Below are 27,783 nucleotides of genomic sequence, written 5' to 3' on the forward strand. Positions count from 1 at the left end.
GTGTCCGTCAGCGCTCCAGCCAGTGGTGTAGTCTAGTTTTTTGTAGTGAGTATACTGTGACCGTTTATTGTGATTAATATTATGATTAATAAACGCTTTGAGTACCTGCAATTGCTTCCTGCTTTGTTCGCCCATGACACATGTGTTATGTCAATGTTTTTAGTTTATAATATTCCAACTGTTTTTGACGGACGCGATAACATGTGTTAGATTTTTGGGTTATTATAAAATCTGCTGGAGACATTCAAAATGCTTTTTTGTTTGTTGCTTATTCATGTTTGGCTTGTCAAAAATGTTACATTCAGATGTCGCAAATTCATTGACATTTGAAAATCAAGTTAATTCTTTACCAGGAAACGAGTGTTTTTGATGCACAAAATTGTTTTTATCGTCTTACAAAAATATTTTATTTAAACCCACGGAAATGCAGATCCTGTAAATAATAGTGAAAAATATATTTTTTTAAACCGTTGTTCCAATATTATTAGCACATTTCTACTGCCACAAGTGTAGCCTAAAGTGCTGTACAAAGCAATCAAGAAAACCAAACAAACCAACAACTATTACCCCTTAGCAGATTTTGACTCTGCTATAAGTTTTCAACACAAGATGAAACCAGCATGAATACAAAAAATGCATTTCTAATCATTTGCATACATTTTATGCTCTGCTCAACTTTTTTGCATTGCCAACGGTTGCTGTCGCTCATCTAGCCTCAAATCATCCACTCTCGTGGAAAATGAAAGACTTCTGGTAGCTTTGTCGCAGCAAATCGCCGTGTATTCTGTGTTAATGGGAATGCCATGAGCATTTCATATTTTCATGTTAAATATTCCGAGCATAAACAGGGATGAGTGTTATGGATGATGATGATGAGTTCAGAATAAATTGCAGATCTCTAAATGTTTTGCAAAACCTTATCTGCCATCGGTGTTTATTCTGCATGCGAGGAAAGTAATAACGTTGCTGACATTTGGCCTCTGAGCAACCTTTCATGAAAGAGCAGGGCAGATTCATTTGCATATTGAAAATCCAGAGTGAATGAAAAGAAGAAAAATAGTTTGGCCTTTCCTGAAGGATATTGCTAGAATCGTGTTTAAGTTTTAGGTAAGATTAGGTTTAGGGGTTTGGTTCTGTGTAAATTAAATGCTTGGTTTCAGGTTGCGCACGAGAATCAACACAGGATGGATACTTACTGTACCAAATGGCATTTTTACAAGAGGAGGCGTGATCCGGCGCAAACGTTCCCTGCTGCTATTTTGCAGTTTCAGAAACCAATTCCGCCACAGACCAGGAAAAACCTCGTCTAAAGTCAGTGGCGCGTTATTTAGATGCTATTTTAAGGGCGCATGCTTGGCCATAATGTAGCGTGTGCACAACGCACACACACTTTGCTTCTCTCATCTACACAGACGCAGCAGTTCATATTTTTGCAAATCATACATTATTACAAAGAAAAATATTACCATACGAGGGAAATCACTGTGGTGTCCATGAAGATGTGAAAAAATAGGCATAAATCTAGCTTACACATTTACCCAAATTATTCAGGCTAATTGTAGTAATGACGGATCAAACCTGTTTGATCAATAGTGGCGAGACACATCGGTCTATATAATATAATATATACGAGTATTGATCATGTTTTATGTACCGGCCACTTACGATGAACTCTGATTCATCATGTGACTTTATATTGTTCCATCTGTATTATTTTGGTGGTTGTCGGTACATTTTAAGGGAAAAAGGCAAATTTTGTATATTATATCACTTAACAAAATATACGGTTATAAGTTGTAAAATATACTGGCATCCTGTAAAGCAACATTGTCACCAGTGCCGGATCCTGTTCCAGAAAATGCCATATTTTTGCGTTCCAGTATTTGTTTTTGAATGATCCGGCATAAACAAGTGCATGACATGGTGACAGAGCGTGTGTGTGAGAGACAGAGCGTGTGTGTGAGAGACAGAGCGTGTGCAGGTTTATGCAGATGTCTTTGGAGGTTATGTTTAGAATTGTGATCAGCTTTCTTAAGTTCAAAATCACTTTCATTGGTTGGTGCTTACTGCTAATTGTTTTGCTCACAAAAGAGTGTTTATCTACCTGATGAATTATTCTAATAAAAATAAGTTAATATCGCCAATGTCAAAAAGCATATTTTAATTTTCCATATCCACGAGTAAAGCTGATGGTGTTTCTGATCATAAGAGATCCCGAAGTTGGAACTGCTAACACGTTAGGATAGCGGGAGATAGCGGGAGACACGAGCAACGGGAGTTAGATCAGTCAGAATCAGAAATCGATGTATTGGAAAAGGCAACGTCATCATCGGTGAGATTCCGGGCTTCATTAGTGGGGTAATTTACGAGATAAAAACTTGGATCCATTAGTGCCTGCACTAATGTCTCGAGGTCATGGTGCAAAGGACCCTTAGGTTGAAATTACTCTGAACCATCCCTTTAATTTACAAATCAAGTGCTGATTGTCATAGTTTTTTTTAGGTGAATTTCTGCCATTTTTACAGTGAATTTCTGTATTATTATTTTTTACTGTAAATTGAATGGGATATTTTTTACAGTTTATGTAAGAATCAAGGAAAGCAAACTAATCAGAGCACACATTACAGGATAAATGTGAAAAAAGATATTTGATAAGAGTCCTTATTTCTGTAATTTATCTAATGTATGTTTGCTTTGTGTTAATATTTTTACCATACATTGTGTCTGAATTCATTTTATTTTATTGGGCATTGGAATTTTTAAACAAAATTCTGGTATATATTGTACAATGGTCAGGAAAAGTATTTCTTTGCAAATTTTTTGAAAACCATTTTTAAAGTAATTTGCAATTACATTTGCCATGACCTAAAATACACCCAAAGACGTGGCAAGTTGTAATATTCGTATATTCATATTTTAATAATACATTTTTTTAAACGATTTGTGTTTTACTTTTTATCTATTGCAATTGTTTTTTATTCAATTTTATGATTTAAATTTAATCAGAAAATTTGATCATCAAAATACTTAATAAATGAAAATTACAATTATTTCAACATTAAATGAGTCCACCACAGTAACTGTGCAGTGTAAAAGAGGCTATGAATGGTTAAATATGCACAAGACCAATCACAATTCAGTGTGTAATGTAAAAAGATAAATTGCAAAAAGTGTCCATAAATGAAACATACTAAATTACTGAGAGCACAAGCAGTGAGATGCCACATTTCTTTCTTCTGTCAGTTCCTGTATTCCTGATGACTCGGGCCAACATGCTAATTATGATCTGCGGTGGGTATAAACATGGTTGATTTAGGAAGATGAAAGGATTATGAGCAGAGAGATTCCCGTAGATGTGAAGATGAGGTGAAGCAGAAACAGGGTGAGGGCCTTTCCAGACGGATGCCGAGAGAATCTGTAATCACCGCTGCTTTGTTAGTGATACCAAAACCACATATTTCCCTCTGATCATCTATTCTGCCTGAGTCCATCCTGAGTGTGTGTGTGTGTGTGTGGGTATGTGTGTGTAATCCTCATAATAGAAATGCCACCTCTGATTTAGAAGTTGAGATGTGATGACCGTTGTGCCGCTGGGAGTGAGGCAGAGCCATCGTCCTCATATATCAACAGAAGTCAAACTATAGCTATGGAATTAATATCTGTGTTCAGGGAAAATATTGTAAAATGTTTTTGAAATAAGTCTCTTATGCTCACAGAGGCTGCATTTATTTGAACAAAATTACAGTAAAAAAAACAAAAAACATTGCATTTTCTATTTTTATATTGTAATTAATTCATGCTTAACTAATGCACAGATAATACTGAATTAATGTATTACTAATGATAAGCTATTCATTAATGATTGCCTCATTAGCAACTAATGAAGAGTCTGTCTGGTTAATATATTAGTTCATATATGAATTGTTATTAATTAAATATGCAATTGTGGATTCATTCCTTAATCACTTATTTTATTAACTAATAGTGTTCATTAATTTATTAATTACCACAATGAGCCTAATATGCATTAATACATTATTAATTACAGCATTAGTAGTGTGTCAATTACTACAATTACTAGATGATGAGTTAATAATGATGTGCCTCAATAAGTAAAGTCACATCATAATGATTGTTAGCTAATGATTAATTAATCATTAATGACCATCACTAGAGTTTATAAAAGCTGTTTATTAAACACTGGTTTCCAAAAACATTGTAGTAATTGACACACTACTAATGCTGTAATTAATAATGTATTAATGCATATTAGTTTACCTGTATTATCTGGAAGTTGAAATATAAGGCTTTGGCTCATTGTGGTAATTAACAAATGAATTATCACTATTAGTTAATAAAATAAGGTATTATAGAATTAATACACACTTACATATTTAATTAATAACAATTCATATATGAACTAATATATTAACCAGACAGACTCTTCATAAGTTGCTAATGAGGTAATCATTAATGAATAGCTTAGATAATCATTAGTAATACATTAATTCAGTATTATCTGTGCATGTTAAGCATGAATTAATGCTTATTAGTGCACCCTTATTGTAAAGTGTTACCATGTAATTTATTCCTGTGATCAAAGCTGAATTTTCAGCATCATTAATCGCGTCTTCAGAGTCACATGATCCTTCAGAAATCATTCTAATATGCTTATTTGTTGCTCAAGAAACATTTGTTTTTATTATTATTATCAACGTTGAAAATGGTTGTGCCACTTAATATTTTTGTGGAAACCATGGTACACTACCATTCAAAAGAAATTAATACTTTTATTAATATTTTATTTTGTTTTATTTTTATTCAGAAGGAAAATATGTCACAAAAAAATAAGCAGCAAAAAACAGTTTTCAACATTGACAATAATATGACCTATTATTAAATATTTTTACAATATGTAGCCTATAAGTCTCCGGTGTCCCCAGAATGTGTCTGTGATGTTTCAGCTCAAATTACACAAAATATAATTTATTAGGTCTATACCATGCTGGGTGGAAGCAAAAACAAAATACTTCAGAAAAGACCAATAAGAATTGGCGAGTGGAATTTGCATGCCACTCCCCCGGATATATACGGGTAAAACAGAAGATGGCTTGCATCCACTCATTCAGATTGGTTCTTCGGAGCCTGTGATTCTCTCTTCATTCACCTTTACCTAGAAGCTTTGTTGGATCCCTATGGTGCATTTCAGCGGTTCTCTCTCTCATACGCACAGACAAGTGCAAGAAAGTTCGATTGCAGCATCGGAGGCATTCTGAGGTGTAAGACTCACCTTGGCCCCACCAACAGGCGGTTGTGCAGATTGAGTCTGACGCTTAGATGGCTGCTGTGCTTGGCCGGGCTACCGCAAACATCGGGCTTGTTGAGTGGATTCCTCCTGCCCCGAGCAATCGTGTTTAGATGATTGGTTTCTGGTCTTGGATCACCTCACTCAGCCTCACTCTCCCACAGTTCCTTTATATCCCGAAGGTGCACGAGCAGCTCATAAAGTCGTGGTAGGTATCTTTTTACTGCCAGAACACGTCAGCTAGGGATTACTCCAGCGTATCAAGGTTGAGCGGGCGATTGTGTTGCTCTGTGCCTACGACAAACCACCACTTGGAGGAACCACCACTCTCAAACTCTCGTCCAAAGCTTGTAAGTTCACGTTATCCATGACAGCAAAGACCCAGCGCTCATGCAGAAACTGCACTCACTGTCCAATTTCGCCCTAGGGACGTCAAAGGTCACAGCTCAAGGCATTTGGTCGGGCGATGTCCACTTTTTTTTATTCTATATTTTGGATTGTGGCGATGTCCAATTCTGTGGTCCAGGAGTGCTACCTATGGCTCAACCTTAAGGATGCTTTCTCAACGCCCCATCTTCGTATAGGAGGCCTATTTGGCGACACTGTGGAGGACTTTTGCCCAACAGTGGTGAAAAAAAAAACGGATGGTAGAGGATGTTAGATTTTCGCGGTGCACATCCTTGCACTCAATAGTCGAGGAAATGCAGTAGTTACATGGAGGCAAAAAAAATAAATGGCTATCAACTTTCACAGACCTATTGCCTAGATTATTTACCTAGATACTATTGCGGGCCTTTGCAGCACGGTATGTCTCAACACCTTATGGCAACCTGGATCAGGAAGCGAAGCTTTCTATATGGCAACATCCGGCTCTGCCTCACCACAAAGTACCCACCACAGGTATGTTGAAAAACGTTTGTTTCATTGGTGCCCCTCTGGTAGAGTTTGGATGTGTGGCTAGCCCTTTCAACACCGTTCAGTTCGCCAGACGCCCGCTCATAAATCGCCAAGGCGGTTTATGCTCACGTCGCATGCTGCAACTCACCCGCCATCTCCTCCTTTGGAGTCAGTAGCGACTGAACTTAATCACGCAGAAGACGTGCTCTCTGATCAGTGAGGCTTCAAGGAGAGTGGAGACTCCTTCTCCAGGTGGTCCAGCTAATTTAGAGTTGATTCGGCGAAGCACATGTGGTCCTGTTCGCTTCCCAGGAACCCTCCCATTGCCTGCTGTAGTATTCCTTGTCCGAAGCTCAGCTCGGCACGGACGTCCTGGCACACAGCTGGCCCGAAGGCCTTCGCAGGTATGCATTTCCCCCAGTGAGTCTGATTGCACAGCAACGTGTAAAGGGTGGAGGATAAAGAGTAGGTTTTGATGGTTGGCCAGTATGGACTTGGTTCTCAGAGCTTATGCTCTTTGCAACCCCCCCCTTCTGGTGAATTCCAGGGAGGACCTTCTTTCTCGGGGCAGGGCACAATTTGGCACCCACGTCCAGACCTCTGGAACCTCCATGCCTGGCCTTTGGACAGTGGACAATCCCCTACGGTGAATAGTGGCATCTGTTTGCAGATTGGTGTTCTTTCTGAGGGAAGACACACAGAGATGCACAATTGGATCAGTGCTTTCTTCTTGCAGAAAAGGTGGCTGTCCCCTCCACCTTTAAGTTCGGTATTTTACACTTAAAGCCCTGTTTTCAGATCGTTTCTGATGAAATAGAACGGTTAAGATTAAAATTTGGACACATGCTGCTGGCCCGAGAATTTTCGGTTTCTGTGGGGGGGTGCTACCACAGAAACCGAAAATTCTCGGGACAGGAGCATGTGTCCAAATTTCAATCTTAACTGTTCTATTTCATCAGAAACGATCTGAAAACAGGGCTTTAAGTGTAAAATACTGAACTTGTCCTTTAAAAGTGGACGGCTTGAATTAAAGATTTAAAAAAATAAAGGTTTTATATATGAAAGTGTTGTAGGATCCATCCGCTCTCATAATGCAGAAACTAAACCTCGACAATTTAATGTTGTTTTGATATTATATCAAATGTTTATTAAATGTTTATAAATGTTCATTTTAACAACAAAACAACAAATATGTTCTGTTTTACGCATGAATTTTTTTTTTATAGCATAACCGGCCTTAATACTTTATGTTGGCTAGATTTGTGTTTATTTGTCCAGTCAACATTACCCATCCTAAAGTTGACTGGATTTAAAAATATACCTTCATTTAATTTTTTTTCAAATATATTTTTGCTGACTTAATATAGTATGTCTTTTTAACTAATCCCAAGCATGAATATTGGTTCAACTTAAATATTTTTGCTCTTCCAATGTTTTATTAATTGGCGTTTTTACAGTGTATGTGGCTGCTATAGCGGCACATCACAATGCAGTGAATGGTAAGTCCTTGGGAAAGTCACGACCTGATTATCAAGTTCTCTAAGAGGCACCAGGAGGTTAAGTCCTCCAAGGAGAAGGTGGTGCTGCTAAATTAAATGGTCACACTGTAGAGTCCTGTTTTAATGTCAATCAAACAACAAGAGAAAAACAGAAAATCACTTCCTGATAAAAAGAAGAATAATAACCACCTGCCCTGACAGAGAGCAAACACCTTAGCAACAAATAAACATGTCTGATAATTACTGTTGGTTAAAAATAGTCTGGGTAGGATGTACACAAAGATCTTCTGCATTTAGAAACAGAGATAACAACCTACCACAGTCCCAAATATATAATAAAAATCCACATAGTACTGTAAACAAAACTCTTGTTTGGTCTCTAGAGTGTAGTCCAGTCTCTGGTGTGGGAGTGTGTGACAGTTTCCAGTGTCTGCATGAATACATGTTACATAGAATAAGAGAAACTGTTGTGAACTTGCACAAAAAGTACTGTAGTGTACATGGTACAGTCTTGGTATTAGATAATACTATCATAGGTTAAATTGGGCCGGAGCGCACCGGAGCGCAGCTCCGCCTCCTCGGATCTGCAACACACCCGGCTGCCGGAGCTCAGCTCCTCTCCTTCAGCACCAAATATATACATTTGTTGAGTGTATATAATGAAAGTTGTGAAATAATTGGCTAATATTAACTCTAATTTGGTGCTGCAATGATTCGCCCATCGCGGTGAACTGACCTTCATCTGAACTGCTTCAGCACTCAAACACCGCTCGTCAATGTCAAAATATTTGAGTGTATACTGTATATAATCAGTTTGATCAAAGACAGACAGTGGATAAGCTTAATTTAACAACACAAGCACTCTATTAAATATATTGCCATTATTATTCTATATATTTGTATAACGTTACCTCGAATGTGTTCGACTTTCTCCTGTTTGTATCACTCCGCTTGTTCGTGTTTGCGCAACTTGCATCATTAAGCTATATGGGGAGGCTGCAGACCTGGAGCCGGTAGATATACGCCCCACGCAGTTTTACGCCCCTGTTGTTCCTGATGCGTCCAGTAGGGGGATATACTGCGAAATAACATAATTAAATCGACGCTTACACATTAATAACCCGTCCATAGACTTGACAATTTTGTGTTTTTTGTTCATTTAAATATAAACGCTACAGTATAGATCTGCACGGATTAAAATAGAAAAATAGATGCAGATATTCAGTCGGGGTTCACTCTCTTCACTCTTCACTCTCTTAGACATACACCGTGTAATCATATGGATCCTCGATTTAATATCTGCTGTACTATTCTATATTGGTCGTCATACAGCTACAAAACAGTGTCCTACATACGTGGTAAGATAAGTTTAAGCCAGATCGTCTTGAACTTTTTGGTAAATTCTGGGCAAGTTTCATCTGCATAAAGACAGAACCATCCAATGTCAAAACCTTTCAACTCAAAGGTTTCTAAAACAAATAATATCCTTGAGTCTGTTGTAAAGAACCTTTAATTTTTTATTGACAAATTGTAATATTGTATTGATTTGTGTAGCCTAATTCAATCTCCTTTGATGTCCGTATACCCCCCTTGTTTTTTGTTTTTTTTCCTCTTCTCACTGTTATCCTTTCATTTGCAATACAAAATTAATTAATTAAAAAAAAAGATTAAAACATAACTCAATTCGTGTCGCTGTGTCTCATGTTTAAGAATCTGTTATCTAATAAAATACTATGCTACATGCTTTTAAAGATACTGTTGTCTATTTTTTTGGCCTTCAAAACACCTTAAAACTCACATGTTGAGATCAGGAAAATCACAATTTTCTGATACCCCCCTAGTAGGATCACTTTTTCCCGTTTGTATCTATAAAAACCTGCGCAAAAAAAAAAAAAATGAAGTAAGTGAATTGTAAAGTATTGATCTTTGTTTGAATAACTACTCAACTCTACCTTACACATTGATACAAAGAGCCCCTTTGGTGTAAAAATACATTAAGTCATTTTACAGCTGAATTTGAATTATGACCATTCACCGTGAATAAGGGCTCCCCCTCCCTATAAAAGCCAATTTAACCACTGAATACTATGGTACTTCAATATATACCATGGTCCTTGATGATTATCTAATGTGATTCAAATAATACCATGGTATATATCCAAAACAAACTTGATATTGCCATGGTACATGTCCATGTTAAAGTAAATGCTGGTTTACTGGCTGCAAATCAAATGTACATATGAAGATTTGCCTTTGATCATGTGATTTTTGGGTGGGATGTCCTCATGATCATTTTATAAAACCATTATAAAAGTTAATTTTAGAAGTAAATGATGGTGTCATTATTGCATTTTTTTTTGTTAGTATATTCCAGTATCTGATTTGTGCTCTTGTTTTTTTGTTGTTGTTTTTTTGTAATCAGGTTTTAAATTTTTTAAAAACATTTGCAAACCTCTTCTTATTTGCATACTTAGGTGGTTATTAAACTTGGCTATTGGATTGATTGGACAACAGTGTTATTTTTGTAATATTTATACTCTATTATAGTTATAGTTTGTTATTTTGGATTAATTTTTATATTTTTCATTTTCATTTTAGTTTAATTTTTAGTTTTAATAAAAGCTTGAACATCTATTGAAAAACAGAAAAGGAAATTATAGTGAAGCATTTGCCATCACATTGTGACATTTTTAATCGTTTAGCTCACATGTTGAAAGTGAAACTGTTTTTTAGCAGCAATATCCCTGCTACTGTAGTTCAATTGACAAATGTGATGTTACTTATTAAAAGCTTATGTTACTTGTAACTTGAGGTTTAAATATGTGAAAATGGCATATTTTTTTTAGGGGAGCCATACAGTCAAGACTTTGAGCGTCGTCTTGAAACGTTATCCTGATATCTGCTTTTGTGGAATTCCAATAATACCGTTTAATGAAATTGTCAAAAAGCCTCTTCAGTAAAGCTTCAAATGTCAGTGTGTCACTGATAGCGTTTAATCAAGCTGTCAGAATTATACTGATCTTGTTTTTTTTCTTTCTCTGCAGGAATCTTTTAGACAGAGACACGTTCTCCAAATCTGATCCACGTGAGTACAGCCAATGGCAGATTGTCTTTTCATTTTATACTCTTTCTGCATTAATTAGCGACCCCCACTCGTTTTCCACTTGATCTCCTGTCTTTCGCTTCTCGTCAAACACCAGCGTGATTCTGATGAGTTCTTCTCATCTGCAAAGCTCTGCGTGTATCCGATTATCCTGAATGAAACATGAACTCAAATGCAGAATGGCAGCAAGTTCTCATCTGCTGGAGTGGTAAACAGGGAGTGATAATAAAGGAATAGTCACACAAAAATTAAAATTTTGCTCATATTCACAACATTTTAAAGTGCCCTATTATACTTTTATCGAAAATTACTCTTCATGCAGTGCATAATATTCCTCTTTTAGAGCAGAGTAGACCAATCACAACAGACTGGGCCATCTGACCAATCAGCAGAGTAGACCAATCACAACAGACTGGGCCATCTGACCAATCAGAGCAGAGTAGACCAATCACAACAGACTGGGCCATCTGACCAATCAGAGCAGAGTAGACCAATCACAACAGACTGGGCCATCTGACCAATCAGAGCAGAGTAGACCAATCACAACAGACTGGGCCATCTGACCAATCAGAGCAGAGTAGACCAATCACAACAGACTGGGCCATCTGACCAATCAGAGCAGAGTAGACCAATCACAACAGACTGGGCCATCTGACCAATCAGAGCAGAGTAGACCAATCACAACAGACTGGGCCATCTGACCAATCAGAGCAGAGTAGACCAATCACAACAGACTGGGCCATCTGACCAATCAGAGCAGAGTAGACCAATCACAACAGACTGGGCCATCTGACCAATCAGAGCAGAGTAGACCAATCACAACAGACTGGGCCATCTGACCAATCAGAGCAGAGTAGACCAATCACAACAGACTGGGCCATCTGACCAATCAGAGCAGAGTAGACCAATCACAACAGACTGGGCCATCTGACCAATCAGAGCAGAGTAGACCAATCACAACAGACTGGGCCATCTGACCAATCAGAGCAGAGTAGACCAATCACAACAGACTGGGCCATCTGACCAATCAGAGCATAGTAGACCAATCACAACAGACTGGGCCATCTGACCAACCAGAGCAGAGTAGACCAATCACAACAGACTGGGCCATCTGACCAACCAGAGCAGAGTAGACCAATCACAACACACTGGGCCATCTGACCAATCAGAGCATAGTAGACCAATCACAACAGACGGGGCCATCTGACCAATCAGAACAGAGTAGGCTCGTGGAAAGGAAGGGTTTAGAGAGACTGAATCTTTGAACACACCTTTTTCAGACCCTTTGAGAAGTGAGTCGATAGATACATGTAAACCTATTGTAGGAGAAAACTCAATTAGGAATCTTTAAAATAGCATAATAGGGACACTTTAAAACCATATGACTTTCTTTCTCCAGTGAAACACAAAAGAGAAATGCTGAAGAAGCTTCTACATAGTGAACATGAATAGGGATCACCATAAAAGTGTCATAAAGATACACATTATTCATTTTGCCAATGGTATTTTATAAAAATAGAAATTAATTGAAAAAGTAATGAATTAAATGTTGCAACATGAAATTCCAAATTAAAATGATTGAGCATTTGGCAACATAATTCCATTTCTGTTTTCCTAATACCATTACAGAAGCAGACTCATTATATCCTTCCCTATGTTCAGTTAATGACGTCACTGATGTCAACCTTGATGTGTTGCATTTTAAGGCATCGTCGATTTAAAAGCTTGAAAAGTTCCCAATATTATTGTTTAATTTCTGTATTTTTGTATGTAAGCGAACATTGGCACTAATTTTTGCTATTTGTGTCCCTTATACAGTGTGCGTGTTGTACACTCAGGGTGTGGAGACCAAGCAGTGGAGAGAGGTACGTACACACACACACACACACACACACACACACACACACACACACACACACACACACACACACACACACACACACACACACACACACACACACACACACACACACACACACACACACACACACACACACACACACACACACCTTGACTGTTCCCAGCTTGCATTGCTCTGGTTTCATCTCTGGTGTTGTTGTCCAATCAGGCGTGTCGGTTCTCCCTGCCGCAGCATGCGGTCAAGCGTCTGTCTGCTCTTCCTCTTCTGTACACCATCAAAACACCTCCAGTGTCTTATCAATAACAAGCAACACCCAGTTCAGCGCCTGTACAACAGCGCTCTGTTTGTCTCGTCCTGCTGCACAGAGCAAGGGTTGTTTCTCCACAGTGTTGTTACAACAGTTACAGTCAGTTTCCGTACTTTCCAATTCGAGGTAATGAATCAGAAGAAGACTGTCCTGAGACTTTCCTACTAGGTTAGTGATAAGAGCTGGTACTCTGTCATTTGGTCATTTTACCCTCTAAATATCTTTAGAAGTGTGATACATATAATCTTTAATAGCATTAAAGATTTAAATAAGTAAGTGGTGCCACTGTTATCTTACGCCAGAATAGCTACATGGCTAAATCTGTGCGGCTTAACTATGTCCTCTATTGCAAAGACTTGTTTTCTCTCAATGACAGACCAAATATAGGAAACGAATACATTTTGATAAAAGAGCTCAACACTTGTAGAAGCAGCTAAAATGTCATGATTGCTTCAGCAAATGGGTTTTTATTCTCACGTTTGCTTTTGTTAACGCTATCGGGGATGTTTAGTGTTTAGTGTAGGAAGTACATTATTTTCAAAAACAATAGCATTAAGCTTTTAGCGCCACACACACCCCGAACATTTCATTTCCATACTGACATGGATCAACCAATGACATAAAACATTGCCACATTCACATTCATCTGTGTAGGATAAAACTGAAATGGCACTTATTTCCGGCGAGCATTGGTTGGAGTTATTTGAAACTGAAACTGAAAGAATCAGTAATCTTCAAAGAACAATTGGCTGGCTATCGTCTCATTCAACATAGATTGCCTTGTGGAGGCCTTAGCAAAGTGAACTAACTATCTTAAACACAAACAGGAGTTTTTGTTATTGTGATTTTTTTATAAATTAGCTGATTTCCACGCTTAAAAGTGCTCATGTATATCCATTAGAGCTGTCAATAGATAAATTAAGCAAACAGAATTTATCTTGTTTAATATGTTCATTTTGTCATTATTTGCAGTATCCAGCAAAGTAAACCATGAGATTTAAGGGTGACACTCACAAAACTGTATTTTTTTCACAAGCTTTTTTCAAGGTAAATACTTAGAGACTCCAAAAGATGATTACGTCCATGAAAACTTTACTAGCGAGACACTGGTTTGCTTTATCCGGCTGAGAAACGTAGCTTGCGTATCATCTGGCCATACAGCGGTGACATTACAATAATGACGCAATTTCACGTGCTTCTATAATTTATTTGCGTAAAATTATTTGGTTATACTTTATTTCACAGTACGTGTACTTACAGTGTACTTGCAGTGTACTTACCCAAGAAAGTACTGGTAATATAAGGGAACTGCATGGGTTAAAGTAAGGTTTACGGTTGGGTTTAGTGTTAGTACATAGTTATAACCCAGTTATTGTAATTGCTATAATAAGTACATGTACAGGACTGCAAAATAAAGTGCAACCAATTATTTTAACGCATTAAGGATTTTCATTCCAGGATAACGCTTTAACGCCGACAGCCCTTATATAACTTTCTTTTTTTTTGTGGACAACAATAGAAGAAATTTAAAAGCATACAGACACTACAAACTTTTCATAAAGTTCATAATGATAAAAAAGCATCATAAGAGCAACTTAAATGTGGTCTATAGGATTCATAGTCTATATTCCAAGTCTTCTGAAGTCATGCGATAAATTTGTTTGTGAAAAATTCAGGTCGGTAATCCCTAAAATACGTGACAAATTTCATTAGTTCTCACATGTCTTTTAAAGTGCCAAATGTGCCTCTGTGTGGATGCATGAATGATTTTTGAGAGCTGTAGTGGGAGTGAAATATTTTCAGTGAATTACTTACATTTTAAATCTTCTGACTGAAACGTAAGGTCTTGAACCACATGAGTGTGTGGAAATGACATTCAGATACAGTAATGCTTTTCTTTAAGGTAAGAGGCTTAAAAGTGTATATATATATATATATATATATATATATATATATATATATATATATATATATATATATATATATATATATATATATTAGGGGTGGGCGATATGGCAAAAATATCATATCACGATTTTTTTTCAGGAAAATCACGATTCACGATTTTATCACGACTCCTTTTCATGTTGGTTTTACTATTTTGCAAGTGACTGAGCATCACAGCCAAACTAATGTCCCTATTTTAAAAACAAAGCCTTAGGTAACAAAATATAAAATAAAAAAGAATGGCAGACATTTAGGCCAAAGTGGCGAAGATAAAAAATCTTTGTCATTTTCTTTGTTATTAAAAATTAAGAACAAAGATACACATACACAACTTAATATAGCCTACAAATGAAATAAACAGTGCTTTATTTTTTCAGCTACAGGTGTATTTAACAGCATTGAAGAAAGTAATGAAATGAACAAATATGAAAATAAAACACAACATAGACTTCACTGTATAAATTTTACATTGATTCTTATTAAAGCTGCTATTAAAGTTCTCAGTCAAGAGTGAGTGATTTGCTCTTTGTATTTTGTTGTTTTATTAAGGGATAGTTCTCCCAAAAATGTAAATTCTCTCAAGCCGCTTTAAACCCGAATAAGTCTCCCTCTTCTGTTGAAAATAAAAGTTATTTGGAGGAATGTGGGTAACCAAACAGTTGATGAACCCCAGAGACTTCCATAATAGTTTTTTTTCCTATATGGTCAATGGGGACCAGCAACTGCCCGGTTAGCCACACTCCTCAAAATATCTTCTTTTGTGTTCAGCACAAGAAAGAAATTAATACAGGTTTGGAACAACATTAGATAGTGAGTAAATAATAACAGAATTTTAATTTTTGGGTAACTGTCCCTTTAAGGTCAAGCGGCAGCATGTTTACTATTAGGGCTACTGTCACTTTAAGATCTGCCCGCGACGAGTCTAATATACACGCATTTGACAAGCAGATTTTTCTCTTAATTTTTTCTATTGTATTTTCACTTTAGATAACCAACTTTGTTTATGTAAACCTTGTGTGTATTTGACAGTATTAGCGCAATAAGACTCGAAAGATAACTTAGCCCAGTAATCAGATGCTGTTAGACAGGCTTTTAGTGCATGCGCGCGTCGGGTGTTTGCGTTCAGAAAAGCGCCCGTTAGAACAGCGCATCAGCAGCGAATGACATGTTTAACCGGCAAGGCTTTAATGCACATGCAAAGAATTAATTTTTATGAACTACAGTGTCCCGTTCCTCTGCATTTCATGTGCATATACGTCGCGCTGTACAGTATGTTGAGACAGAGGCGCCAGAAATGCAAACTGATAAAATGGACGATCCTACGATATTTCTTCAAAAGCAGATCGTGGAGACATTTTAATCGTCCACGATCAAAAATCGTAATCGCACACCCCTAATATATATACACATTTTTATTTGGGATGCGATTATTCGCGATTAATCGTTTAACAGCCCTAATATATATGTATATACAGTGAAGAGTGCAATTTTTGAATCAGATGTTTTTTTAGGAATTATCAGAACTAGTATAAACCTCAATATAACCGGTAAAGAAATCATTGTTTTTCCATCTGAATTTCATTTCTGATATGAAAAACAAACTCACACTTCTCAAAATGTTAAATAACACAGAGGTCTTTGTATAAAAACAATGAAATTTCTCCTCCAGTGCCTCATCCCCTGACTGTAACATATAAAGCAGAGAGCTGGAGCTCATACACCGGCAGAATATTTGCAGAGTTTCGTGTAGGCGATGACAGCTCACCACAGCAATAAATCCTGGCACACTTCGTTTCTCAGCTGTCTATTTTTATAATCAGTCTGCTCATATTCTGTGTGAAGAACAGGAGAGACTGTCATTAAAGAATTCAGGTGATCTGAATGAAAGGTTATTATTTGTGATTTTAAGATTTTGTTTAGAAGCTTTCATTTCTTGCTTATGGAGTGTTATTGGAATCACAGATCACTTTAGAATTGGATAAAACATGCAGGAATAACACGAGGGACATAATCTACGTCAGTCTGGCCATGTTGTTGTGTTAAATTTCAGTCTTCAGGTATAATAAAGAGGTACTTTTGCCTTTTAACCCTCAATAATACAAACATTAGAACAACAGGAGATGATTAGTGCTGGTTCTGTTCACTGTCACTCTATCTCACACTATATTACACAGATACACTTTACAGAATTGACAGGCATGGTCTCCTCAACTCTTTTCGGTGAGGATCTTGACTGGTTTCCTGTACTGAGAAGGGGTTTTGGGCCTTTTTATTATATAGGCTTCAATGCTTTCATGACATCCTGCCCAGTGTCCATGCAATCCCTGCGCAAGAGCTCGCTTTCTGACAGAACCGTCACCTCGGGATGTCAAGTCCTGGAAGAGGATTTACTGTTCTCGGAGTATAGTGTGAGCGTTAAAGATAGCTATGTTAGCTATTGTTGAGTTTTTCTTTAAAAAAAGAAAGAAACCAGACAAAAATCCATCATTCGATATAAACACTAAACCTTTATTTAAAGTTTTCTTTTTAATGTATCCAGATGAAGACCCAGATGTGACAGATTTACATTGGGCATCAAGTGTATTGTACAAAAGTAACCAAGTCTTAATCTGATTAATGTCTTCATCTGATTTTTGATTTAGGTTCCTTAGCCTATATGTTGGCATTTTAACATCATAAAAAAATAAAAAAATAATCTAAAAATTAAAAGATCCCTGAACTCAAACATGTAATTGTATTAATAGATGCAAGAACTACACAGGCCAACACAATGGCCGAGGATTAACATGATATAAGGGGCTTTCGCACCGGGTAGTTATAGGGACTCAGTTATCAGTACTAGGGATGGCACTTTTTCATGTCTGATACCAATATTGATACTGTAGCCTTTGGTATCTGTATATATATATATTTTTTTTTTATCAGTTTCTAATATCTAGCAATATACATCATTAACTATATTAGCAATTAAATGGCTTCAGAAGATTTGGAATATAATGCACTTTGTGGTGATTTTTTTAAATCCTTTTTTTGAGCTTAATAGTAACAACCGTGTGTAAAGCACAGTGTCAAATTTGGATCAGTCCTGTACTGATGGTCCGTATCGAACTGATACCGATAATGAGCACTGGATCACCAGATCCCTTACAGGAAGTAGCCACCAGGGCGGTGGAGGTAGTTTGTGGAGTATACTGTATGTAAACTGTCGAATGCCCCTATAGTGTTCATTAAATAAGAAAACTGGCTATTTTATTTCCACAGCACAAGTGTAATTTACCAGCCTACTGTCATTTTCACATTATTACCATGTAAAATAACTCGCATTGTTCTAAATTTGATCACTGTGACCACCAAAAGACCCTTTGGTGCTGACATACGGTCTTAAGCTCGCTCTGGCTTGTGTGTGCAGTCTGTAGATATGACAGCGCTGCCCAATACGGGTCACTGCCTTTTATTGGCAAGGTGTGTGTGAGTGTGTGTGTTGTCACTGGCAAGTCACATGGGAGAAACTTGGCTTGTGTTGTTTGTCTGATGAAGGATTGGGCCAGGGGATTCACATACCTTTTCTGTAGTGAAGGAAGTATGAACCAAACAATTTCTTAGATTTTGAGGCTAGTTAGATTATTAAAGAGCTTCATATGCACCAGAAATAATGCATAACAACATGGTGGATTGTGTTTATACTAAATGTTTAATTTTTAACTTCAATGTACTCTTTTGAAAATATTGCAGACCAGTCCTGCATTTACAACTGTTGAAGACACACTTTGACTGTTTTTTTATTTATTTTATTTTTCCTTTTTTATACACATCAAGGAGGGGAAAAAAAAAAGTAAAAGTCAAATAAAAAAATAACAACAAGGACACAACCATTACCGATAACTGTTACATTAGGTCTTACAAGGAGTCAGTAACTGATACAAGTAGAAATTGTGGTACAGTTCTAAAAGTCTACTAATTATTTGTTTTTGGTATATAACAATCCCATTTTCTCCAGTACTTTTCCCCTTTGTCCTTCTGTAACCGAAGGGAGAGGGTAATTTTTTCCATGGAGCATATTTGACTGACAATGCATGACACCGTGTCCTAACTACACGCGACGCGACGCCGCGACACGTGATAAAAGGTATCTTTTCTATGTTAATCAGAGTTTTTGTCCTAACCAGACACGACGGCGACATGCGAAGTTTCTAATTTAGAAACGGTTCCTATTTCTGCGACGTCGCGGCTGACAGATCCGCCCACACAGAGATTTCATTGATTGATAAACTGATTGTCATATGAAGAAATTACACTGGTTATGAGTACACATTATTTATTTTTAGTTAAAAATAGGTCACTGTGCCACAAGCGATAATGGATAATTTACCTCAGATTTTGAAAGCATATAATATAGCGTTCAAACTGAATTCTATGCAAACATACAGCTGTACTTCATAACAAAATTAGTCAATGAGTATATTTTGTTAATGTTTTGATTTTTAATAATGTTATTTCTTGATTTGATTATGTCCTTACCCATTTCCAATGCGAGTGCGGGCCAGCAGTGCGCTTTCACAGAGAGACTCCGCCCACACGCTGTTCTGAATGGCTGTGATTTTTGATTGACGTGTGGCGTCTCACAGTTGCGTCGCGTCTAGTGTGGACAGACACACTTGCTGTCGCTGGAATTTTATCGCGTCGCGTGTAGTTAGGACACGGTGTGAAAACAGATCTACTGTACATCATGGGTTTTCTCTTGAGCTAAACAATACAAGTGACCGCTTTTTTTGCAGGCGACCAGAAAGATTTTCAAGAGGTAAATATCCCTTTTACCCAAACCCTCCGGAGTAAGCCAGAGGATAGTGGGAAATTACATGTCTATGTTAAAACCTAATAGGTTTTAATAACCTTACCCAAAAAAGCTGAATATGTGGACATAACCAAAAAATGTGAGCTGTGTCATCTTGACTTGTAATGATCCACACTCCCTCTTCAGCAAGGGTGTTGTATCCCAGAAAACTTTGGTGTAATAAAAAATCGAATCAGACTCTTACAGCCAAAATCTCTCCAAATCAATGAGTGAGTCGTGGAGCAATGAGTTAGCCAAGCATGTAGCCATACTTCCTCAGATATATCCATCCATGAATCCACATCCATATCCATGCATTTTTACTCATTGAGGAGTTTAGAAAAAGTACTATTATTAGGGTTTTTGATCTCCGTCTAAAAGAAAAACGCCGTTCTTGTAGATACCTATAAAAGTCCTGTCGATTGAGGTCGAAGTACTGACAATATCATTTTAGAAATGGTGGTAATGCCGTGAGAGATCCAGGTCTTATATCTTTGATCATGACGAGTTGGAGCAAATTGTGGATCATAGGCCGACCAACCCAATACTTTTACCTCTCTGTGGAGCTTGAAGCGTTTAACCATCTCCTTCCATAGTTTAACAGAATGACCCACACATTGATATAGGTCTTTCACCTGATCTACACAGCCCAGGGCTGACTGTATTGGACTGTCCATCAAAGAAAATACTATATCCTTCCACTGTGCTGCATAATATGGACAGCACCACAATACTAGACGTGTTAACTGTGCCGCCAACTGATAATCCCTCAAGCACGGTAATGCCATGCCCCTCTCTCTCTCTCTCTCTCTCTCTCTCTCTCTCTCTCTCTCTCTCTCTCTCTCTCTCTCTCTCTCTCTCTCTCTCTCTCTCTCTCTCTCTCTCTCTCTCTCTCTCTCTCTCTCTCTCGGTGATTGCAAGGCAGCATATCTTATGGGGGGTCTTCTATTGTTTCATATTCATATAAAGATGTGTTTATCCCATTCTCTTAACTGTTTACAAGCGATCTCAGTTGTCAGCGCTGTAAATAGATATAATAATTTGGGTAAAATATTCATCTTAATAGATGAATTGAGATGAGATGGCCCTGCTGCCCATATCTAGAGGAAGCCCATCTGTCCAAATCTTTATAGGTTTTCATATTTAATAGGTTGTAATTTAGAGTGTATAAAGAGGACAAATCCTTCGGTTGATATATCCCAAGATATGATATATATGATAAATTAAAATTATACCTATTTGCCAGTTCTCGTGTGGGAAAAAAAATTTGTGTCAAAGTCCGAGTCTTATGAATGTTAAGTGAATATCCAGTTTTGTAATGTCACCAGTACATCATCTGCACACAAACAGATTTGATATTCTGCTCCCCTTATAATTATCCCCTCTAAACCATTATTCTGTCTAATTGTCTGGGACACTTTGACTGTTTTTAACTAATGTAAATCTATTGATCTGTGTGTTTGAATATTTTGGTAGAAGTTTATATTAAAGGGTTAGTTCACCCAAAAATGATTCACCCTCTGTAAGACTTTCGTTCATCTTTGGAACACAAATGAAGACCTATTTTGATGAAATCTGAAAGATTTCTATGCAAATTTTCTGAAGAGACTCGATTGCTTTATATGATGAACAGATTTAATTTAGGCTTTTATCCAAATATAAACACTAATCAGAGAACATAAATAGAAGCTCAACCGAACCTGCTTGATGCGCAAGGACAAACACGAGAATGATAATGTTTAAATGTGAATAAAAGACTAAATTCAATCTGTTCATCATATAAAGCGATCGAATCTCTTCAGAAAATTTTGGAATAAACCGCTCAATTCATATGGATTACTTTTACAATCTCTTTAGGATCTTTTTGAAGTGTTAAATTTGTGTAATGGAGGGACAGAAAGCTCTCAGATTTCATCAAAAAGATCTTTACTTGTGTTCTGAAGATGAACGAAAGTCTTACGGGTTTGGAACGACATGAGGGTGAGTAATTAACGACAGCATTTTCATTAATGAATCATTTGATACAGTGCACTTTTTATTGTGCACATACATGTTTTACATTGTACTTATAAAATCGGATAGCTGCATGTAATCACATCTGTAACTACATAATTAATTACACTTTTGACCCTTCTTTTACCTTAACCCTCACTCATACCTACCTATGCCAGTAAACCTGCCCTAATCTTACCCGTATCCCACCTCAGTGGCAGCACAAGTGTTTTGCAATACAACAACATAATACATTGTACCCAACCATTTATAAAAAATAAAAAAATATATGTAAGAACATAATAGTTAAAGACACCTAAAGTGTTACTTTGACCATAATTCTTGTAAACATTTATTTAAAACTATCTAAAAATATGGAACATTGTTGCGGGATCACTTATAAGAGTGACACGAGGAGGATTTTGCATGCTGTGTTGGCCATCATTCCCAATTAAACATGTAGAACATCATTAAAGAAAATTGAAAATCAACGTTTTAATATTGTTGTCTATGTAACGTTAGTATTTTTAATATGCTTTAAGACACTGAGCTGCTGTGAGTGAGCGGAGACTGGGTTCATTTACATATTCATAGAACCGCGTATACTAAATGAGACAAGGGTGTAGTTACATTCAAGCTATTTTAAGGCATGAAGTTTTTTTTCAAGGAAAAAACGCTTAAATATGTAATTTTGGTGATAAAAGATGAGTTTTAAGGGATAAAATGATTGACTACAGGGAGATTTTAAGTACTTATATATCAGTGTTCACTCTTAAGTTAAATGAATGCAACTAACGTAATTCAGGTTACATTAGAAGCGGTAATAACCGGATCTTACATCAATAACTGTAGATCTTACATCAAGTTTTTAATTACTTCGTTTCGGTTTTAACAAGCTGAAATAAAGTTCACAATGTTTGAAAATCATGAGTACAGTGAAGGAAGACACCGCTTAGTATATTTTATCAACACATATTTTAATTAAAAGGCTGTCATTCCTGACACAGTAATTGCAAAGCTACATAGACCTTTCAGTTCTTTCTTTGCATAATGATCGTAAAATTAAATGTACAGTAGAACATTAGTATCCAGTCTACAGAGAAAACTACCATCTATCTGTTTTTAGATGAGCAGTGATTATACCAATTGCACACATTTGTCAATAATTACTGATAATTAAGGCTCTCTTTATATAGCTTTTAGCTTTCTGATTTGAAATGAACAGAGCAGTCTGAAGGGTTCACAGCAGCGCACTACTTGTTTTCTAATTAGATTTTATTCATTAGATGGTTGAAAGCTCTTGGTGGATACTGCAATTTAAGCTGTTACCTAATTGTTGCATAAGTAATTTGAACTTCTGACTTTTACAAGGTTTTGCAATTGGATTGAACTCTAGAATTTTTATGATTATTTATTTAAACTTTTTTTTTTCTGTACAGTAAACAATTTTTTTGATGGTATTGTATGTTCAGATGTTGTTTTATAAACACATAAATGTGACAGACAATTATTTGACTAAACCTCTTATATATTGATATACATGCTGTCAATGTCTAAAAAATTTATTTGTTTCTGAAATTAAATTAATAAATATCCAGCCAGTGTAATTGTCCTTGAATTGCTAAAAAAAGTGTCTTTAAAAAACAGTTGATGTACCTATTTTGGCTTAATCTTTTATTATTACTTAAAATAAGCAGTGAGGCTTTTTGTTTTGCCAAAATCAGAGTGGCAAAGTTAGTTCAACAATTAAAGGATTAGTTCACTTTCAAAAAATTGCTGCTGATGATTTACTCACCCACATGTAATCCAAGATGTCCATGTCTTTCTTTCTTCAGTCGGAAACAAAATTAAGGTTTTTGAGAAAAACATTCCAGGATTTTTCTCCATATAATGGACTTCAATGGCAACCAACGGTTTGAAGGTCCAAATGTCCGTCTCAATGCAGCTCCAAAGTCTCGACATGATCCCATTCGAGAAATAAGGGTCTTATCTAGCGAAACGATCTGTCATTTTCCACACAAAAAAACTGTTGTTATACTTTTTAACCACAAATGCCCGTCTTGTACCGTCTCTGAGATGCGCCACGTATTATGTCATCACGTTGGAAAGGTCACGCAAGACATGTTTACAGAGCGAACGGGCAAAGACTAATACACATACCAATAATGATATGCACACGTAAGGACCATTTTAAACAATAAACTGACACAAATACATATAAATATGTCATTCAACATTGGAAAGATCTTGCGTGACCTTTCCAACGTGATGACGTAATGCGTGGCGCATCTCAGAGACGGTACAAGACGGGCATTTGTGGTTAAAAAGTATATAATTTGTATTTATTTTTTGGAAAATGACCGATCGTTTCGCTGGATAAGACTCTTATGTCTCGACTGGGATTGTGACGAGACTTTGAAGCTGCATCGAGACTATGATTGAAACTGACATTTGAACCTTCAAACCGTTGGTTGCCATTGAAGTCCACTATATGGGGAAAAATCCTGGAATGTTTTCCTCAAAAACCTTAATTTCTTTCCGACTGAAGAAAGAAAGACATGGACATCTTGGATGACATGGGGGTGAGTAAATTATCAGGAATTTTTTTTTGAAAGTGAACTAATCCTTCAATGATATTTAAAATATATATATATATGTATTTATTTATTTTTATCCTTCTTTAAATATCCTTTGGGGGAAAATGATTAGTGATTAAGCCTATTGCATGTTTTATTAACTTAATGATTAAACTTGACATTCTTAAGGTCATTAATCAAGTTTTTATTTTCAAGCACCCACCCCCCAAATTTTTTTTATGAAATTACTATGAATGCAAAAATGTATGTTGCATTTCTAACTACATTTTTTTTTTTAAAGATTCCCATTCATTCTTTAACAGACTTAAAAATGTTACATAAAAACATGAGACACATCACTTTAACTTAAGAATTATAATTTCTCCGCCTTTATGACTCGTTGTCCAATACAATATTCTAAGCCCCCCCCCACCTTCACCCCCTATATTGGCTTAATACACTTTGTATTAACAGAAACTGAGTGTTGCTATATTGACTTAATTAATAGAGACGTTTGATTTTGTAATTCTATGATTCAATATTCTGTGATTCTATATGTTTTTCAATACCACTGCTTTAAGTCCCATCTGAATAAACTGTGAAAAACACTTCATGGTTCGCAGAGTAATGCAAACACATCAGAACACAACACAACTGTTTTTATCAGCTTATGGAAACAGACTGTTTGCAGGGTATTCATTCATTTATGTAAAGTTTTCTAGACACTGAATAATTTATGGTGGACATATATATAGCATGAAAAGTCACTAAGCCTCTGGGGGAAATGCAGGCCACTAAACAAACATTCGCTTGGATCAGTTCAGTGTCAAAAGGTGGCCTCAATTCCACGTAGCGCATTTAGACTTTGAAAGCGGGGAGGAGACCTGTCCAATTATTGAGTCTTTGTTTTTAAAGGGGAAAGGGGTTAATGATGGAGTGAGGTGCCCTATAGGCTGGGTTTCAGAGGGATGTTTGGCTGAATTATGCACACATAATTGTCGAACAGCCACAGCGCTGTAATTAGTGCTGCCACTGAGGACTTAAAGTTTTACTAAACCTTTCCAGTTCTCACACACCTCAGCAAACGAACCAGCATTAGACGAGTCTCTGGAGGATATAGAGAGTAAAGAAAAAAAACTGTAACAAGGGAGAAAGAGAGCGAGATCAGGGGGATTTCACCAATGTTATTAGAGAGGAGTTGCCATTTCAGCTTAATCTCATATCTGCAGTGTTTTGTACCAAACTTTCCCAATTCTCAATTTTTCGGTCCTCCAATTCTCATTCGGTACCTTATATCATCCAATTTCATTTTCTCACCCTCTTTCTTTCCTCTCTCTCTCTCTCTCTCTGACCCTATCTCTTCCTCTGCTGTCCCTAATTCACTTTCTAGTTTGGAAGAACGGAGGTGATTGACAACACGCTAAATCCGGACTTTGTCAGGAAGTACATCCTGGACTACTTCTTTGAGGAGAAGCAGAGCCTGCGCTTTGATTTGTGAGTTATTTCTTTAGATCCCTGTCCTGAGGAATCTCGCATCCACACCAATGTTGCTTCAGAGAAGCCTCTCGCCTCCTCCCTCTGTCACTGATCTTCAGGAATCAGGAATCTTCCAATGCAGTGTCAGATCCCGAAATGAATCTAATCTGATTTCCCATTTTATCACGATTTGTTTTTGGCTTTCTTACTAACATGATCCTAACCGAGTTATTAAGTAAGCATGCATGAATGATTGTTCCCTTTCGAAGGGAACTCAACAATACGTCATCGACGCTTTGGGGAACGCCTCAGGCGTGACAGGTGTCTGAAATCAAATATCAACTCACAGCAATCATGCTGACCGGCGACAGCCCGTGCATCATCAGCTTAAATGATGAGCGCGCAACCTGGATGTATAAAAAAGGGCGCCTTGAAACCGTAACAACATCCTTTTCGTCTTCAGGGACTGTTTGTCTGCATCAACGTCATCTTAACGGTTGAAAAAGAATTAAGCGCAATCTTTAAACAGTTAACACTGATAAGCATTGTGTTTAATGTGTCACACATGCCCAAGGTTTCTTGTAGCCAGATGACACATGAAAATGAGCTTTTTCTGTTTGGAAGTGAAAAAGCACGCACGGTGGCTCTCGAGAGAGCTTCCTGTGCAAACTGTGAGCGTTTTTCTATTCAGATGCTCAGCTCTCGTCTGGCTCTCTTCTCGAGGGAAGAGCCCAGCTTCTGAACCTCGGTCCCGCTCTTGCCGAGGCAGAGTGGTGTTTCGCTTCAATGGGGTACCTTGCTGAGTTCGCTGATGGTCTCGAGAGGGGCGGTTCCTCTCAGACACGTCATCGACTGACGAGAGCGAGCTGCAGAGGTATGTGAAAAACTTTTCCTACTGTTTCTGCAGTGAGTACAATACAGAATAATGGAAACGCCGCAGGTATACTGTCTGGTCTGTTAGTAAAATGTTTTTGTGCAAATAACATTTCTAAAAAAAATAAATAAAAAAATAATTTCTTTCAGATCAGGATGACTCTAATCTCGCGTTGCAGAGGCAGCGTGTAGATTTCGGGGTCTACAGTAAAAAAAAAAAAAAAAAAAAAAAAAAAGAAACACGCAATCTGTGAGACAATACTGATTGGGTGGGATGTATTCACAGTCAGCTCCTGAGGGTGCTGACAGTGTTCAATAGAAATGTCTCGATGCGTACATCCGTGCGCTGTCGAATGTTTCAGCATCGCACCTGTTGACTTTCTTCTCGAGGGATGAAAGCCAAATATATTGTAAGGTTCGAATCTATCGCTTGCCGAGGCAGCATGTAGATTATGAGACCGTAATTATATTAATCAGTATTGTTTGGATATTATGGTGCATTTAATTCTATAAAATTAGAATGATGGAATATTATCTGACTTTTAAAAAGTTAGATATTTTCAGCCATCCAGACCGTGTTTCACAATTGTTACAGCCGCCTGGGCCTCACTGAGTGTGAGCTCCCACATACAGTTGTCACCAGGTTACAGGCCTCACCAGGCCTTCCTGAATGTGAGCTCCCACATACAGTGGTTATCAGGTCAGAGGCCCCACCAGGCCTTCCTGAGTATGAGCTCCCACATACAGTGGTTATCAAGTTACAGGCCTCACCAGGCCTTCCTGGTTATGAGCCTCCACATGTCAGGTTACAGGCCTCACCCGGCCTTCCTGAATGTGGGCTCCCACATATTGTGGTTATCAGGTTACAGGCCTCATCCGGCCTTCCTGGTTATGAGCTCCCACACACTGTGGTCGCCAGGTTACAGGCCTCACTAGGCCTTCCTGGTTATGAGCTTCCACATGTCAGGTTACAGGCCTCATCCGGCCTTCCTGGTTATGAGCTCCCACACACTGTGGTCGCCAGGTTACAGGCCTCACCAGGCCTTCCTGGTTATGAGTTTCCACATGTCAGGTTACAGGCCTCATCCGGCCTTCCTGAAAGTGAGTTCCCACATA

General features: G+C 37.4%; 1 protein-coding gene across 3 annotated transcripts in view; it reads left to right on the top strand.

The window, feature by feature from the left end:
- The window catches only part of cpne5b (copine Vb), a 204,357-nt gene that overhangs the window by 45,669 nt on the left and 130,905 nt on the right, over nt 1-27,783 (top strand). For all 3 annotated transcript variants that reach the window (XM_079597707.1, XM_079597705.1, XM_079597706.1), the window contains exons 2-4: nt 10,746-10,786; nt 12,623-12,669; nt 25,709-25,812. In XM_079597707.1, the coding sequence (XP_079453833.1) occupies nt 10,746-10,786; nt 12,623-12,669; nt 25,709-25,812 (192 nt within the window). The remainder of the gene's footprint in view (nt 1-10,745; nt 10,787-12,622; nt 12,670-25,708; nt 25,813-27,783) is intronic.

The sequence above is a fragment of the Phoxinus phoxinus genome (genome assembly GCF_949152265.1).
Source record: "Phoxinus phoxinus genome assembly, chromosome: 22".
In the NCBI taxonomy this organism is placed as follows: domain Eukaryota; kingdom Metazoa; phylum Chordata; class Actinopteri; order Cypriniformes; family Leuciscidae; genus Phoxinus; species Phoxinus phoxinus.